Consider the following 16230-nt stretch of genomic DNA (forward strand, 5'->3'; position numbering starts at 1 on the left):
GTATGCAGTGTCAAGCTGTCACCAGACTAGGAGATCCTCAGGGTAAGTATTGGATCCTTCCAGTTCATCTTTATGGACCAAGTTCCTGATGCATGACCCAAGGTAGGTGCTCACTGAATGTCTGTTTCATCTGGAGGTTAAGAGACCACTGAGGTAACGTCCACACTGAATTCTCTTCCACACACGCTCACTGAGCACCTGCCAGGTCTATATGAAGCACTGAATGCAGAAATGAATAAAAGACACTGGTTCAACTTAGCACCTCTAGTCAAAAACCAAAAGCCACCTCTGCCTCTAGAAAAATGGGACCATGTTCCTGTGACTCAGGCAGACATTTAGGAAAGCGCAAAACAAACTTAAGCAAATGCAAGATCTACTTTCAAAAGGAAGCGGTAATGAATCAAATTTTAAATTCTAGCATCCTAGGACAGAACAACCAAACTGAGAATCTATGTAAGCACAAATTCTCTAGCACTGGAAATTATAAATTTTCAAACAGGTAACTGTACTTGCTATCTAATATTATTTAAAGCTAATATTATTTTGCAAGATTTAGACATCTTACATGGAAACTATATATAAATATCTAAAGTCAGTGGCTCTTTTAATTTTATCAACCAGACAATTAATATCTTTTAGAAACACCCCCAAATCCAACTTACCTATATCTTTGGCCCTTGAAGCTAAAGGTCGCCTCCACTGTGTGACAAATTTATAAGCGTCAAGTCGAATTTCAATTATATTATTCAGTAAGGCCAGAAGTGGTGCTAGGGGAAAAGCTGCCACAAAGATAGTTGTAAATCCAAACTGAAGAACTAGGGAAGGAAAAAGAACAGAGCGTATTGGCTTTCCAGTACTATTTTCAGAAGCTTAGTCTGAATATGCCACTGTTTTAACCCACGTGCTTGTGCTGGGCTAAGTCACTTCAGTCGTGTCCCACTCTCTGTGACCCTGTGGACTGTAGCCCACCAGGCTCCTCTGTCCATGGGATTTCCAAGGCAAGAATACTGAAGTAGGCTGTCATTTCCTCCTCCAGGGGATCTTCCTGACCCAGGGATTGAACCTGCATGTCTTGACTGTCCTGCATTTGTTAGGTGGATTCTTTACCACTAGTGCCACCTGGGAAGCCCTGTTTTCCCCCAAAGCACAGGGAACGTATCTTCTAGAAAGATGGCCAGGACGCTTGAAAAAGAGGTGCTCCCTGAGCCTGGGAGCAATGGCACCATGGGAGCAGTAATCACACCTCAAGTCCAGGTCTTGTTTTCTAAATACCATTCCCTAGTAAAAGGAACCAGGGCTCCTTGGAGAAATGATTGATTCCAGAGCTATGGCAGGCAAAAGTCAAGATAAGAGTTTGTTGTATGTGGCTAAAGTTATTTGTCCTATACCCAATCTGTCAAGGGTTCTTTTTTAATCATAGAAGAATGTCGAATTTTGCAAATTCTTTTCCTGCATTTATTGAGATATCATATGATTTTTATATGTCATCCTATTAATCTGATATATTACATTAAAATGTATATATGTTAAACCAGTCATGCATTACAGATAAATCCCACTTGGCTGTAGTATACAATTGTTTTATTGTGTTCTTGAATTCGGTTTGCTAATATTTTGAGAATTTTTGCATCTATATTCATCAAGATTATTGGTCTAATGTTATCTTTTCTTGTGCTTTCCCTATCTGGCTTTGGTATCAAGGTAATGCTGGCCTTGCAGAATGAGTTTGGGGGTGTTCCCTCCTCTTAAATTTTCTGTAAGTGTCTGAGAAGGATTTGTATTCTTTTAATGTCTGGTAGAATTCACCAGTGAAGCTGTCTGGTCCTGTGGTTTTTCTGTGTTGGGAGACTTTTGATTACTGATTCTCTCTCTTTACTCATTATTGATCTTTTCAGATTTTCTGTTTTTTGCTGATTCGGTGTTGGTAGGTTGCGCATTTCTAGAAACTTATCTATTTCTTCTAGGTAATATCATATGGTATTTTTCTTTCTCTCTGACTTACTTTAGATATCCACGTTGCTGAAAGTGGCATTATTTCATTCTTTTTTATGGCTGAGTAGTATTCCACTGTATATATGTATCACAACTTCTTTATCCATTCATTTGGCAATGAACATTTAGGTTGTTTCATGTCTTGCTATTATAGATAGTGCTTCTATGAACATAGGAGTATATGTACCTTTTTGAATTCTAGTTTTGTCCCATTATATGCCCAGGAGTGGGATTATTGGATCATATAGCAACTCCATTTTTAATTTCTTGAGGAACTTCCATACTATTTTCCATAGTGGCTGCACTAATTTACATTCCAACCAATAGTGCAGCAGGGATTCCTTTTTCTCCATACCCTCTCTAGTATTTATTATCTGTAGACTTTCTGATAATGGTCATTCTAATCCTCATGGTATTTTGATTTGCATTTCTCTAATACTTAGAGAAAGGCAGGTGAGGTAGTCCTCTCTTGAAGAATTTTCCAGTTTGTTGTGATTCACACAGTCAAAGAAAAGCTTTGGTGTAGTCATAAAGCAGAAGTAGATGTTTTTCTGGAACTCTCTTGCTTTTTATATGATCCAATGGATGTTGGCAATTGATCTCAGGTTTCTAAATCAAGATGGCAGAGGAACCAGGTTTGGAAAATTCCAAGTTATTTTTTAAAATAAACTCTCTGCCCTCCACCTCTCGCTTTTTTCTGGTATACCAATTATTCTCAGATTTGTTTGATTGAATCTGATAGTTCTCATAGGGTTTCTCTACTTTTAAAAAAGTCTAATTTCTGTCTTCTTTTGACTGAATTATTTCAATATTCCTGTCCTCCAGTCATTTTATTATTTTTTCCATCTGGTCTGTTCTGTTACCTTCATCTCATTCATTGAATTCTTCAGCTCCAGAATTTGGTTCTCTTTTATAATTTCAATCTCTTTAGTAAAGGACTCTTTCTGTTCATTAATTTTATTCCCAAGTTCATTGAATTACTTTCCCGTGGTTTTTTTTTTGTAGCTCAATGATTTTCTTTATACCTGTTTTGAATTCTTTACCACTTAGATTGAAATATTATTTTTCTTTATGTAATCCCACATTTCCTTGATTTTTCATATGTTTGATACATGCACTTCTTCTTTCACCTTTGAAGTAGCAGACACCTACCCCAGTCAAGAATTCATACTTACTTTGCTCTTTTCAACAGTCTTTAAGTCTAGCAATTTCTATTGTGTGCCAGACATATAAAGGTTCTAGATCAAGGGTCAGCAAATTATAGCCTGAAGCCCAAATCTAGATAACTTTCTGCTTTGTTTCTTTTCTTTTTTTAAACCTACCTGTGAGTTAAGAATAGTTTTTACATTTTAAGTAGTTATGTAAATACCTATACAACCATTTAAAATATAACAGCCTCAATCTTGCATCATGACCCCCAAAGTCAAAATTATTTACTGTCTAGCCCTTTAAGAACAAGTTATTGATCTCTGCTCTTAGTGATGTTCTTTTGCAGCAAAGAAGGAGATGATCAGTGTGGTCATGAGTTAAGCCAAGCTGGTCCTGGGGTATGGTTTTTGTAAAGCTCAGTTCACCTGCTTGGCTGTGACTGAGAACATGGTGGACCTTTATCTCTGCCAATGACCACAGAGGCTCAGTTCTGTCCTTGGGGAGGTTTTACAGTTAGTTCCTTAGCTGCTTGCCCATCACATCTTCAAAATATTACATTATTATAGATAAAGAAAGACTTTAAATAAGATAAAATTTCAACTCAATGGTAAAATAGAACAATCCTAAACTGTTTGCACATAATAATACAGCTTCAAAGTATATAAAGTAAAAATTGACCAAACTAGAAGGAGCATAAGATAAAGTCCACAATCATACTTGAGAATTTTAACACTCTTTTGTTAGTAACTAGTAGAAGGAAATAGACAAAGTTTAATAGGACACGAATGTTAAGATTTGAAAAACATAACAAACTTGCCAACTAATAGACACAGAAGATTATACTCAACAATTGCAGAACATACTTTAAACATTCATCCAAACAGAAAATATGCAGAGGCATAAAACAAATCTCAGCACATATTAAATTATTAAACTACCACAGAGTATCCTCTGACCACAGCAGAATTAAAAATCAATGACAGAAGAAGAAAAAGGTTTGATACCAGTTAGAGACAAAACAGTAGAGGAACTCACCTCTTCTCATAAAAACACCAAAATCACAACCAACTGTTGAACAACTATCAACAAAAAAGACTACACCCTATGAGAAAATATATTCTATATCCAATGACAAGAAGCTACAACAAGATGGCAGGAGGGGCATTTTTATGGTATAATCACATCCCATACCTGCTGGAAAGAGAAAATAATTGTATCACAGAGGTTCTCCCATAGGAGGAACAGTTCTGAGCTCCACATCAGACTCCCCAGTCTGGGCATCTGGCACTGGGAGGAGAATCCCTCAGAAGAACATTTGTCTTTGAATGCCAGTGGGGCATGATCACAGGCACGTCACAGGACTGAGGCAAACAACACTCTTAGAAGGTACATACAAGGTCTCGTGTGCACTGGGCAGGGAAAAAGCAGTGACTTCATAGGTGACTTCATAGGAACCTGGCCCAGACCTACCTTCTGGCCTTGGAGGGCCTCCTGGGGTGAAAGATCTCCAAGGGATGGCTGTGGCTTGCTGTGGCCCACTGTGGGGGCAGGACAATGGTGGCAGAAGTACTGGGGAGTACTCACTGATGTGAGCGCTGCTGGAGGCTGCCATTTTTCTCATCAAGACCTGGCCCCATTCAACAGCAGGTAGGTTCCAGTGTTGGGATGCCTTAGGGACCCCCTGGTGGCTCGGAGGGTAAAAAGTCTGCCTGCAATGTGGGAGACCTGAGGTCCATCCCTGGGTCAGGCAGCCCCCTGGAGAAGAAAATGGCAACCCACAAGTATTCTTGCCTGGAAAATCCCATGGATGGAGGCAGAGCCTGGCAGGCTACAGTCCATAGGGTTGCAAAGAACTGGACAGGACTGAGCAACTTCATGTTCACTTTCAAACAACCAAAAGGGTGAGAATGTAGCTCCAGCCATCAGCAGATGGACTGCCTAAAGCCAACCTGAGCAAATCAGTCTGTGCAATTGTTGTGTCAACAAACTGAAAAATAAAAGCTATGTGATCATCTTAATAGAATGTTTTATAAAATTCAACACCTATTTATGATAAAAAGTCTCCAGAAAGTGGACTTAGAGGGAATATACCTCAACATAATAAAGGCCATATATAACAAACCCACTACTAACATCATACTCAATGGAGAAAAGCTGAATGCATTTCCTGTAGGATCAGGAGCAAGACAAAAATGCTCCCACTCACCACTTTTATTCAACATAGTTCTGGACATCCTAGCCAACAGCAATCAGAAGAAGAAAAAGGAATCCAACTTGGAAAAGAAGTAAAACTGTCACTATTCGCAGATGAAATGATACTGTACACAAAAACCCTAAAGATGTTATCAGAAAACTACTAGAGTTTATCGATGAATTTGGTAAGATCGCAGGAAACAAAATAGTATATTCTGTTGCATTTCTAACTAACAACAAAAGATCAGAAAGTGAGGGAAATAATCCCATTTACCATCACATCAAAGTGAATAAAATACCCAGGAATAAGCCTACCTAAAGAGGCAAAAGACTCTGAAAACTCTTAAGATGCTGATGAAAGAAATGAAGATGACACAAATAGATGGAAAGATACACTGTGTTCTTGGATTGGAAGAATGAATATTATCAAAATGACTATACTACCCAAGGCAATCTACAGATTCAATGCAATTTCTATTACCAATGGCATTTTCCACAGAACTAGAATGAAAAAAATCTTAAAAATTAGTATGGAAACACAGAAGACCCCAGATAGCCAAAGCTATCCTGAGAAAGAAAAATGGATCTGGAGGAATCAGGTTCCCCAACTTCAGCTTATACTACAAAGTTACAGTCATGAGAATAGTATGTTACTGGCACAAAAGCAGAATTATAGATCAATGGAACAGGACAGAAAACCCAGAAATAAATCCATGCATCTATGGTAAATTAATCTATGACAAAGCAGGCAAGACTATACAATGGAGAAAAGACTTTAATAAGTGGTGCTGGGAAAACTGGACAGCTACATATAAAAGAACAAAGACCTAAATTAAGACCAGATACTATAAAACTCTTAGAGGAAAACATAGGCAGAACACTTTTTGACATAAATCACAGGAATATATTTTTGAATCTACCTCCTAGAATAATAAAAATGAAAATAAATGGGACCTAATTAAACTTAAAAGCTTTTGCAGAGCACAGGAAACCATCAATAAAATGAAAAGAAAACCTACAGGATGGGAGAAAATATTTGCAAATGAAGTGATGGACAAGGGATTAGTTTCCAAAATATACAAACAGCTCATGCAGCTTATTATGGAAAAAACAACCAAATTAAAAATGGGCAGAAGATCTAAATAGACATCTCTCCAAAGGAGACATACAGATGACCAACAGGCACATGAAAAGATGCTCAATGTTGCTATTTATTAGGGAGATGCAAATCAAAACTACAATGAATTATCACCTCACACCAGTCAGAATGGTCATCATCAAAAGGTCTATAATAACAAATGCTGGAGAGGGTGTGGAGAAAAGGGAACCCTCCTACATGCTTTGTGGGAATGTAAAGTGGTACAACTCCCAATGGAGAACAGTATGGAGGTTCCTTAGAAAACTAAAAATAGAGCTACCATATGATTCATCAATCCAACTCCAGGGAATATAGCCATAGAAAACCATAATTCCGAAAGACACGTGACCCCAATGTTCATCAAAGCACTATATACTATGGCCAAGACGTGGAAGCAACATAAATGTCTGTTGACAGAGAACTGGATAAAAAAGATGTGGTAATATATACAATGGAATATTACTCAGACATTGAAAAGAATGAAATAATGCCATTTACAGCAACATGAATGGGCCTAGAGAATATTATCTCTAGTAAAATATTATTAGTAAAATAAGTGAAATAAGTCAGACAGACAAATGCTATATGATATCACTTACAAGTGGAATCTAAAAACATGATACAAATGAACTTATTTCCAAAACAAACTTATGGTTACCAAATGGGAAAGCTGAGGAGAAGAGATAAGAGTTTGTTATTCACATATTCATAGGACTATATATAAAATAATCAACAAGGACCTACTGTATAGCACAGGGAACTTTACTCAATATTCTGTAATAATCTATAAGGGAAAAGAACTTGAAAAAGAATGTATATGTATCTATATCCATGTATACATGTATAACTGAGGGGCTTCCCTAGTGGCTCAGCGGTAAAGAATCTGCCTGCCAATGCAGGAAACACACGTTCGATCTCTGGGTCTGGAAGATCCCCTGGAGAAGGAAATGGCAACCCACCCCAGTATTCTCGCCTGTGAAATCCCATGGACAGAGGAGCCTGGTGGGCACGGGGTGGCAGAACAGTTGGATACCACTTATCAACTAACCAACAACAGTGTGTGACTGAACCACTCTGCTGAACATCTGAAACTAACAAACACTGTAAATCAACTATAATGTAGAAATTCAACTTAAAAAGTAACTACAGATAATCTGTAAATAAATGGGTACTGCTGTCTTCCAACAGAATGATTTTCACAGCCAGGCAGTGGACTGGCCTTGGGTCTGATGCCAGCAGTGTGTTAACTCCTCACCTGCATGGGTTGGTTACATCTATGCATAACTTTGTGAGTATTCATCGATACATACACTTTTGATTTATATGCCTTTCTCACTTTATATTCTACTTCGATGAAAACATTTTTAAAAATACAACAAAGCAGGAAAGTCATTAAGAAAATAACAAAAAACAAGAACAGAAGCCAGCAATTAGTAATCACTAGTCTTCTTGTGATACTTCAGAGATTTGTTTCTTGCTGCAAAGTTACTGTAGTGTTTGGATCACTACCAGTTCTAACCCCTTAACAGCTTCTTTTCAAGCACTCTATATACCAACATTACTGTTCATTTCCTTCTTTATGGGAGAAGAATCCATTTAGAGACCTTCAAGTGGTTAGTTCTCTTAATGAATTCATTTTATTAAGTTTTATTATTAATGCCCAAATCGATTTCTTCTCCAAGTTATACCATTATGCCATTCTATAATTGAAACTCTGAAAACACCAGTGGATACGTAGGACATAAGTGATCTGAGAAACATTAAGCATCAATTCTACCACTCCTTTAATTTTCAGATTTGCCCAGAAACAACTGCTTCTTTCAGAATTAATGCATCTTGCCCATCTCTTACTCCCACCTCCACCCCAGTGTCTCGGAGCTTAAACATAATTAGGGAAAAAAACCAAAACAACAAGAAAATCTATCCACACTCATTGTATCTGCTAAGATATTTTGTTAAGTTTTTCTCCCCTGGGAGATATAAATACTGGAAAAATAATAATAACGACACAGTTAGCACACATCTGGCACATGCTCTGAGCCCTTCTCATTCGTCAATTTATTTAGTCCACACAAAGATGCACTCAAGTGGTTACTCTTTTTATCCCCAAGATAGAGAAGAGGAAGGTGAGACAAAGACAGTAAGCAATTGCCCAAGGTTTCAGAGTTAATAAGTGAGGGGCTGGCATTTGAACTCAAGTAGAAGACTCTTGAGAGCAAGGAGATCAAACCGGTCAGTCCTAAAGGAAATCAACCGTGAATATTCAGTGGAAGGACTGATGCTAAAGCTCCAATACTTTGGCCATCTGGTGCAAAGAGCTGACTCATTGGAAAAGAGCCTGATGCTGCGAAAGATCAAAGGCAAAAGAAGAAGAGGGCAGTAGAGGATGAGATGGTTAGACAGTATCCCTCAATGGACATGAATTTGAACAAACTCTGGGACACAGTGAAGGACAGGGAAGCCTTGCAGGCTGCATTTCATGGCGTTGCAAAGAGTAGGACACAACTCAGGGACTCAACAACAACTGCAACCTGTTTCTGAAGTCCGTGCTCTCAGATACATGCAAAATAAACAGCTTGGATTTGATTATAGAGAAATGAGATTCCTTCAGTGGAAGTGTAGCATTAAGCTTATACATTCCCAGCTTCCTGCCACCCTCTCCAAGAGAAATGACTGCCCACTCTACCTGCTAATGACTCATCCTGTAGCATCTCCGCTACTTTACTGCACTTACATTTCACATCTCTGACTTCCTGTCACTGAGCACTCTTTGAGAGCTGCGACTGTGCCTGGTTCCTTCTTGTATCTCTAGTGCCAAACATAACGTCTGGACATAACATGGTTCAAAAGATGTCTGCTGGATACAAACTACTATATATAAAATAAACCATAAGGTCCTACTATATAGCACAGGGAACTATAGTAAATGTCTGGTAGAAAAAGAATATGAAAAAGAATATCTATTCTTTTATATATAGAGAGATATATATATATATGCATAACTGAGTCCCTTTGTTTTACACCTGAAACTAACATAACACTGTAAATCAACTATACTTCAATAAAAAAAAAAGATGTGTGTTGAATGGATCAATCAATCATACCATGAGTGACCACTGCTTTTTCTTTGGTTCTCCAGGTTTTCAGCTCTTTTTTTTCTAGTGATTTATTGCAAGGGACAGGACACAATGTCATGAAGAATGTGAAGTGACTTGGCACTATTTCTATCAATAAAGTTTCTTAATGCAAGATACCCTTCCTCTACATTTAGCTCAAGAATCCCTCCACACTGTTAGCCTCAACAATAATGGTATATGTCTAGTTAAATGCAGCTAGAGAGCTAGAATTCGCATTTATAATGAATAGGATAAAACAGAAAACAAGGTCCTACTCTAGAACACAGGGAATTATATGCAATATCCTATGCTCAACCATAATGGAAAAGAATATGAAAAAGGATATACATATGTATAACTGAGTTATACATGTGTATAACTACTTTGCTGTAAAACAGAAATTAACACAACATTGTCAATCAACTACAATTCAATAAAATTTAAAAAATAGAATAAAATAGACTATTTTCATACTCATTTCTAAGTATTCATCAAAGAGTCCATAGGCATTCATCGGCTGAAGATTGTAGTCCTTTTCCCATTGTGGGAAACTTATTTTCCTTTCAGGCCCATGTTCTTGTCGTACTTTTCTTCTAGTCCACCAATTCTGAATTAACCTGCACAACAAAATCAACTTATTAAAAAATATATATATACACATATATAACTGATCATAAGACTTAAGTAATAAGAAGTAGAGTTAAAATACAGAGCAATAGTTTTAAAAAAATTAGGACAGGCTGCCTAGGAGCTAAAGCCTTGGATTAGGAAGGAAGGAACAATGGAGGCTATACTTCAAGCACTTGTACTTGCAAGGGAACAGAATGATTGATGAACTTAATCATTCACAAAACTGTCTCCTGTTCAGTGTTGCCTTGGAGGGTTGGTTAGAGGACTGAGAATGTTGATAAACTCATCTTCCAGTGTAAAGGCAACACTCAGACCTCTGAGGAGAAGAGGGTTTGGCCTTGCTGGCTTATTTAAAGAGCCATGAGCAGTCTTAGCATGGGGTGCTGACTTACAAACTCTGATTTGAGGATCCTAGAAGGTCTGAAAACCCACAAAGGCTTCCTCCTCTCCTGGCACACAGAAGCCTGCAGGTCTACAACTGGACTTGTTTGCTTTTGGCTTGAACTCAATGGGGGCTCTGATTCCTAGTAAGATGCAGCTCACAGTGGTGAGGTTGGTACATTTAACCTTAGCAGTGTTCAGAAGTGCATCTTATGATATGGAATGGGGTTGAAGAAATGCGCGGGGAGAGTCAGGTCTGTATGCTGTAGCAGGCAAGCAGAAAGTTGAGGGGTATCTGAGAGTATCAATGCCAGAACAAAAATGTGAAATTAAATAAGAAAATGGGTATCAAAGATAATTCTGCCTAATTCACAATATTGTTCTATGTCCATATTCATAGAAGATAAACATAGTTCCTTTGATGTCTATGACATTTTGATAAGTTATGGATCCTACTTTAAAGGAGAATATGCTTCTAATTTTTTTTAACTTTATGCTTTGTCTTTTTAAAAGTTTTATAGAAAACATGAAACTCTTGGAAGAAGTTTTCTGAAGTAAATCTGAGAAGAGAAAATTACTGACATTGGTTCTTACAGGGAGCTAAGAGATGACTTTCCAAAGTGAACTAAGTTCCAGCTAATTGTTCTGGCTGAGTGGTCCTCCCTGAAACCTAGAATTCTCTATGGGGACATTGGGCTGACATGGAAACCCATAAGTGTAGAATTAAAGCAGAAATAGAACTGCTGTTGATTTATGTCCCTTTCAAACTTAACTGACCACAACTGAGTAAACACAGCCAAATTCAAGGTTATCCTTACAAAACTGATGCAAATTTTTGCCCATTGCCATCAACATAAACTGTTATTAGTGATAATAACAGTTTTAACTGGTTAAGATATGCTGACTTAGAAATAATCCAGTTTCTTTTTTAAATCCTATTTTTAGGGGGGGGGTCTTCCTTTTCTACATAGTCTGAATTTAAAGTAGTTAAAAAATGACCATTTGTGATTTATCGCAGGGGCTGGGGAGTAGGCACAGAGATCCAGTTAACGTGTCATCATGTAAAGCAGCTTGGAAGTGGATCTCCAATATTTAGGGGTCCACAGAGACTTCTTAAAGAATATTCACTTCTGTTCATGCAATTTGTGCTAAACCTTCAGAAAGGGCCATGTTTATTACTTTCATCACTTGTCTCTGAATATCTAAGTGTGAAGACTAGCTCTAGGTATGATGTGCACGGGCCTAACTACTGAGTCTGCATTGCTTATCTTACTTGCCACACCTAGAAAAGCCAGTAGACAAGCCAATAGCCAAGAGACACGCTGCCTCTCAAGTAGACATCTGAGGTACTTACGGGTAGCCAAGTTCCATGAAATTATTCCAGGTCTGCTTTAGCACCATTATAATACCCATTTGCATACAGAGATCAATAAGGCATCCACTAGGGTGGCACTGCGAGGTAAGCAAACACAGAAATTCAAGAATCAATGGACGGGAAGAAAGGCTGTCTGCTTTCTAATCTGCACAAAGCTGCCCTCAGGCTGTTTAGTGTAAGTCTAGGAAACCAGGAGTGACGGGAGAATACCGACCTCTTCTAGTCTCCACCTGTTTATCAGCCTCAGGTAGGCACCTGGGTGTCCTGTGAATCTTCAACACACACAGAAAAACAAACCATTAGCATCCTGTAGCCGTCAGTGAAGATTATATTCAGATTAGCGCATCCTCCAGTGAAAATTATGGTACAGTAAGGAACAGGTCTGAGGGAATTAGGAAAACTCCCCAAAAATGACATAATGGCAACTTCTGGAATTCTCTGGGGGTATTTCTCTTCTGGCCCTTCTGTCTGGCTGTTGACCACAGAGGCCAGTTTTTGCTGCATGCTGTGACTTTTAACATTTTCTGTTTAATATCAAGTGCTTGTTGTATAAGCAGCAGGTTGGGTACAGTTGATCTTTTGGAATATTAATAATGCTTTTTTTTTTTTTAAAGAAAACTATTTGACTAGAATTCCATGAAGGAGCTAGAAACTGCAGAGAGGCTGCCCATCCTGTTCACCAAAACCCTGCACTTGGCTCTCCCCTGGTTCTCGTCTCCTCAGACATAATTCATGGTGATGGGATTCAAGGGACACGGCCACTCCAGATCCTCAGAACTGCTGGATTCAGAAGGAGCCCAGTCTCCCTCAGCATCCTGCATTAGCCCCCCTTCCCATGTGAATGTCCTTCCCTCCTCTGTGCGGTCAGGGACGTGGGACATGGGACGTGCTCCGCACCGTCCTCCACGACGTCACCTGCTCTTACAGATGCGAGACCCAGGGGCCTGATCCAGATACCGATGGAGCCTGAGAGATTTACACTCATCCTTCACATGTGCAAACTGCTTTTTTCTACTCACCTTAGCAAGAAGGGGTACAAGGGACTCTGGCAGAGAACACCCCGGGAATGGGAAGGGAAGGGAAAGGAGACTGATCTCTTTTTATACTTCACAAGGTCATTCTAAAGGCTGGCTTCTCGGTCACCCCTGGTCAGCAAGCTTTGCGAGCTCTGCTCCTAGCCCCAGGAGGTGCGGAGAGACAGGGTCTTACCTCCCGAGGAAGAACGCGATGTAAAACGTGGAGCTGTTCAGATTGACGAACTGAAAAAGAAACATTTTCAGGGTGAAGCTGTTCTCCCACTCGGACTCTGTGCGAGGCTGTTCTGTGGACACAAGGCGGGCAGAGTTTGAGAGAGGCTGCATCTGACCCCCTCTCAGTTCCCTCTGTCACCCTCCAGACACACAGGGTGGGTGCACAGGCGTTCTAAGGAGGCTGCAGCAGGCCAGCTGGCCGCTAGATGGTGTGCGATGGAATGGACCATCTGTGGGATCCTCAAGCTCCCAGCCCAGTCCCAACAAGGGTTTGGTGGGAAGTGGCTACACTTGTCTGACGGAGGGGATATCTGGTTTGTTCCTCTGTTCTAGGATGCCCCGGGAGCCTGGGTCAGACACAGCCAGGCTGAAGGCCCCACATGACCAGCCCTGGCTCCTTGCAGGAGCCTTTCTTTTTGCTCTTAGGACCCACCTCATAGGTGGAAATGGTGTGGGGTCAGGTCCCCTCCCAGCTCCTAATAACTTCCTGGTCTTGACTCCATTTCTGCTGTGATGTGAGGTGCTGCTGGACTAGAAGGAGTCAGACCCCCATCTCAGAATGAGCATCTGACCCCTTTACTTGTCCCCCTCATCCAGCATCATTTTCAATCTCAAGTACAAATACCCAGATGACTTCACCTCTAGAGCTTTTTACACTAGCATCTTTGTCTTACAATTTCCTGACCTCAGTCAGGCACCAATTCTCATCTCCTCATATTTCAACTTCCATACAGCAAACGCTCTTTGGACACTGTGATACAGCCAAAAATATGGCTCAGTCCTCCAACCTGAAATCTCATGTCAAATGCACTTATCCTTCACTAGGACTTCCATCCTCGCCTCAAACAACATCAAAGAAAATGCATTTAATGCAACAGTACGTTCTGTTTCTACGTAGATGCCCTGAGCTTCTAGTTGCTCATCTACCACCTCACTCCATCAATTCCTTTCCCACAAATGATAACTCAAAATGCCTCCCAGGAGCATATCTGAGAAGGGAGGGGAGAGACAAAGCAAATCTGATTTAAAATGGTTTAAACGTCAAATTCAGAACAAGGCTGTACTCCTGTGGAGGGAGGAGATGACAAAGGCTGCTTGAGGGCTTTGGCTTCATTTCATTTCTGCTACTTAACTCTTGGTTTCACGGGAAGGTCTCCTGGGTCATCAGCCAACTGGTGGTTGCCCAGATGGACCAGGCTGACCAGGGCTGGATCTCCATCAGCATCTTTTCCAGCTGGCATCAAGTTGCCCCTGGACAAAGACTACATCAATGGGCAGTCATCTCTTCTGTGGACATGAACTTTTATCTTTTGGGGCAAAGGGTGGTGGTGATGGAAGATTTCTGTGACTTTACAGAAGATATGCCAGGTGCCTATCTCTGTATCTGGCACATAGAAGGGCTAAATAAACAGCATCTTTTATTATAATGATTATTATAAATAAAAACACTTCTGTGTTTTTCCCCTTTTGGAAAAGCTACTTATGGGAATGCACTAAAACAGGTTCTGTGTGGGAGCATATAATTTTCTCAGACTGCATAGAGTAAAATGACTAATATCTCATTAATGAAATTGGGACAATTCCTCTGTCTTGAAAATGTAGTGGTTGCACAGCTTATAGCTGGTTACCAGAATGCTCTGGTGCTTTACAGAGTCTTACGGGTAACTGTCCAGATAAATATTTCTGCAAATGTCTGTGATAGTCTGCCTGTATTCCTGGTAAAAGACTCCTAGTCTTCAAAGCAACTGACTTTGCTATGATTTTATATGCCATGAAGACTGGCTGTTTTTAATTAAATAAAAATTGTAGGCCATAGCAAATGACCCCTTTTCTAAATGATTATAGGTACTTCATACACATGCATTTTTGTGATGTTATAGTTTTGGGGCATTAAGAGAAAATCTACTTTAAATTATATTAGCTCATTAAAGGATAGTATTTGTGGGAGGTTTTAAAACTTTAGGTAGGAAAGATTCTCCCAGCTCTTAGACATAGTTAACATGTCCTGTTGAGGGCAAAGAACCAACCATTGTACACAGTTCAAAATAAAGAGAGTGCTTCTTTTCAGCAGTGTTTCAGATATGACTCTTTGAGAAGGCATTTTTCAGACCACAGTACTATATCATGAAATTAAAAGGGTTCTACTCACCTAAATTTGTCAGAAGAAGAGCAACCTTTTCATAGAGCTGTAAAATAAATTTCCTACATTTAACAAACTGTAGATGGCCTAAAATAGGTAATTATGAAGCAAATGGGTAATTAAGTCATGAATGAAAATAATTATCATCCCCCTGTTCAAACAAGGAAAATACTGTCTACAATTATGTCTTTTCAGGGCAAGAAAAAAATGTCCAAGATCCCATTTTACTGTTTTTGAAATCTCACTTTTTGATTTGGGATGAATAATTCTGTGACAACAAGCCAGCTGCCACTAATTAGTAACTTGCTAAGTGATGCTGGGCAAGTCATAATATTCCTGGGACTCAGCATCCTCAGGGTAAAATCTCTAAGACTGCTTCTGAAAAGAGTCTGTAATCCCATTGTTTTTACTGGCTGTTGTATTTTCTAGATTATAGCATTCATAAATAATAAAAGTGATGAAACATTATTAGGAACTGCCAAACTTATGGTACTCTGCTTTTCCATTCATTAATTAGGTGCATCCCTAACTCACCTAACCATCTGGTAAATGGATGGCCCGATGGAAGGGGAGTGTGCCCATGGGTTTGTGTGTGTGTGTGTATGGAAGTGCAGGGGGTACAGTTACGGTACTCCCCACCCCGATGGAAGGGGAGTGTGCCAATGTGTTGTGTATGGACCCAATGTGTTTGTGTATGGAAGTGCAGGGGTTAGAGTTAAGGGCAAACCCTCCAACTGAACTGACTTAGCAGCAGCAGCAGATCCTCTAAGAGGTTCCCTAGGAGGGCATACATTGAAAAAAAAAGAGCAAGTCCTTCCTCTAAAATGAAACGTAATAAATGAAGAGGAAAAAGAAAACTAGTCAAA

At 39.5% G+C, this 16230-nt stretch overlaps 1 protein-coding gene across 1 annotated transcript in view; it reads right to left on the reverse strand.

The window, feature by feature from the left end:
• ANO4 (anoctamin 4) overlaps positions 1–16230 on the reverse strand; it is a 418375-nt gene that overhangs the window by 33445 nt on the left and 368700 nt on the right. The window contains exons 20-25 of the mRNA XM_061124170.1: positions 15374–15410; positions 13184–13295; positions 12189–12246; positions 11954–12051; positions 10063–10205; positions 663–815 (exon numbers count right to left, since the gene is read on the reverse strand). Coding sequence (XP_060980153.1) covers positions 663–815; positions 10063–10205; positions 11954–12051; positions 12189–12246; positions 13184–13295; positions 15374–15410 — 601 coding nt within the window. The remainder of the gene's footprint in view (positions 1–662; positions 816–10062; positions 10206–11953; positions 12052–12188; positions 12247–13183; positions 13296–15373; positions 15411–16230) is intronic.

This window comes from Dama dama, chromosome 22 (assembly GCF_033118175.1).
Source record: "Dama dama isolate Ldn47 chromosome 22, ASM3311817v1, whole genome shotgun sequence".
Lineage (NCBI taxonomy): Eukaryota > Metazoa > Chordata > Mammalia > Artiodactyla > Cervidae > Dama > Dama dama.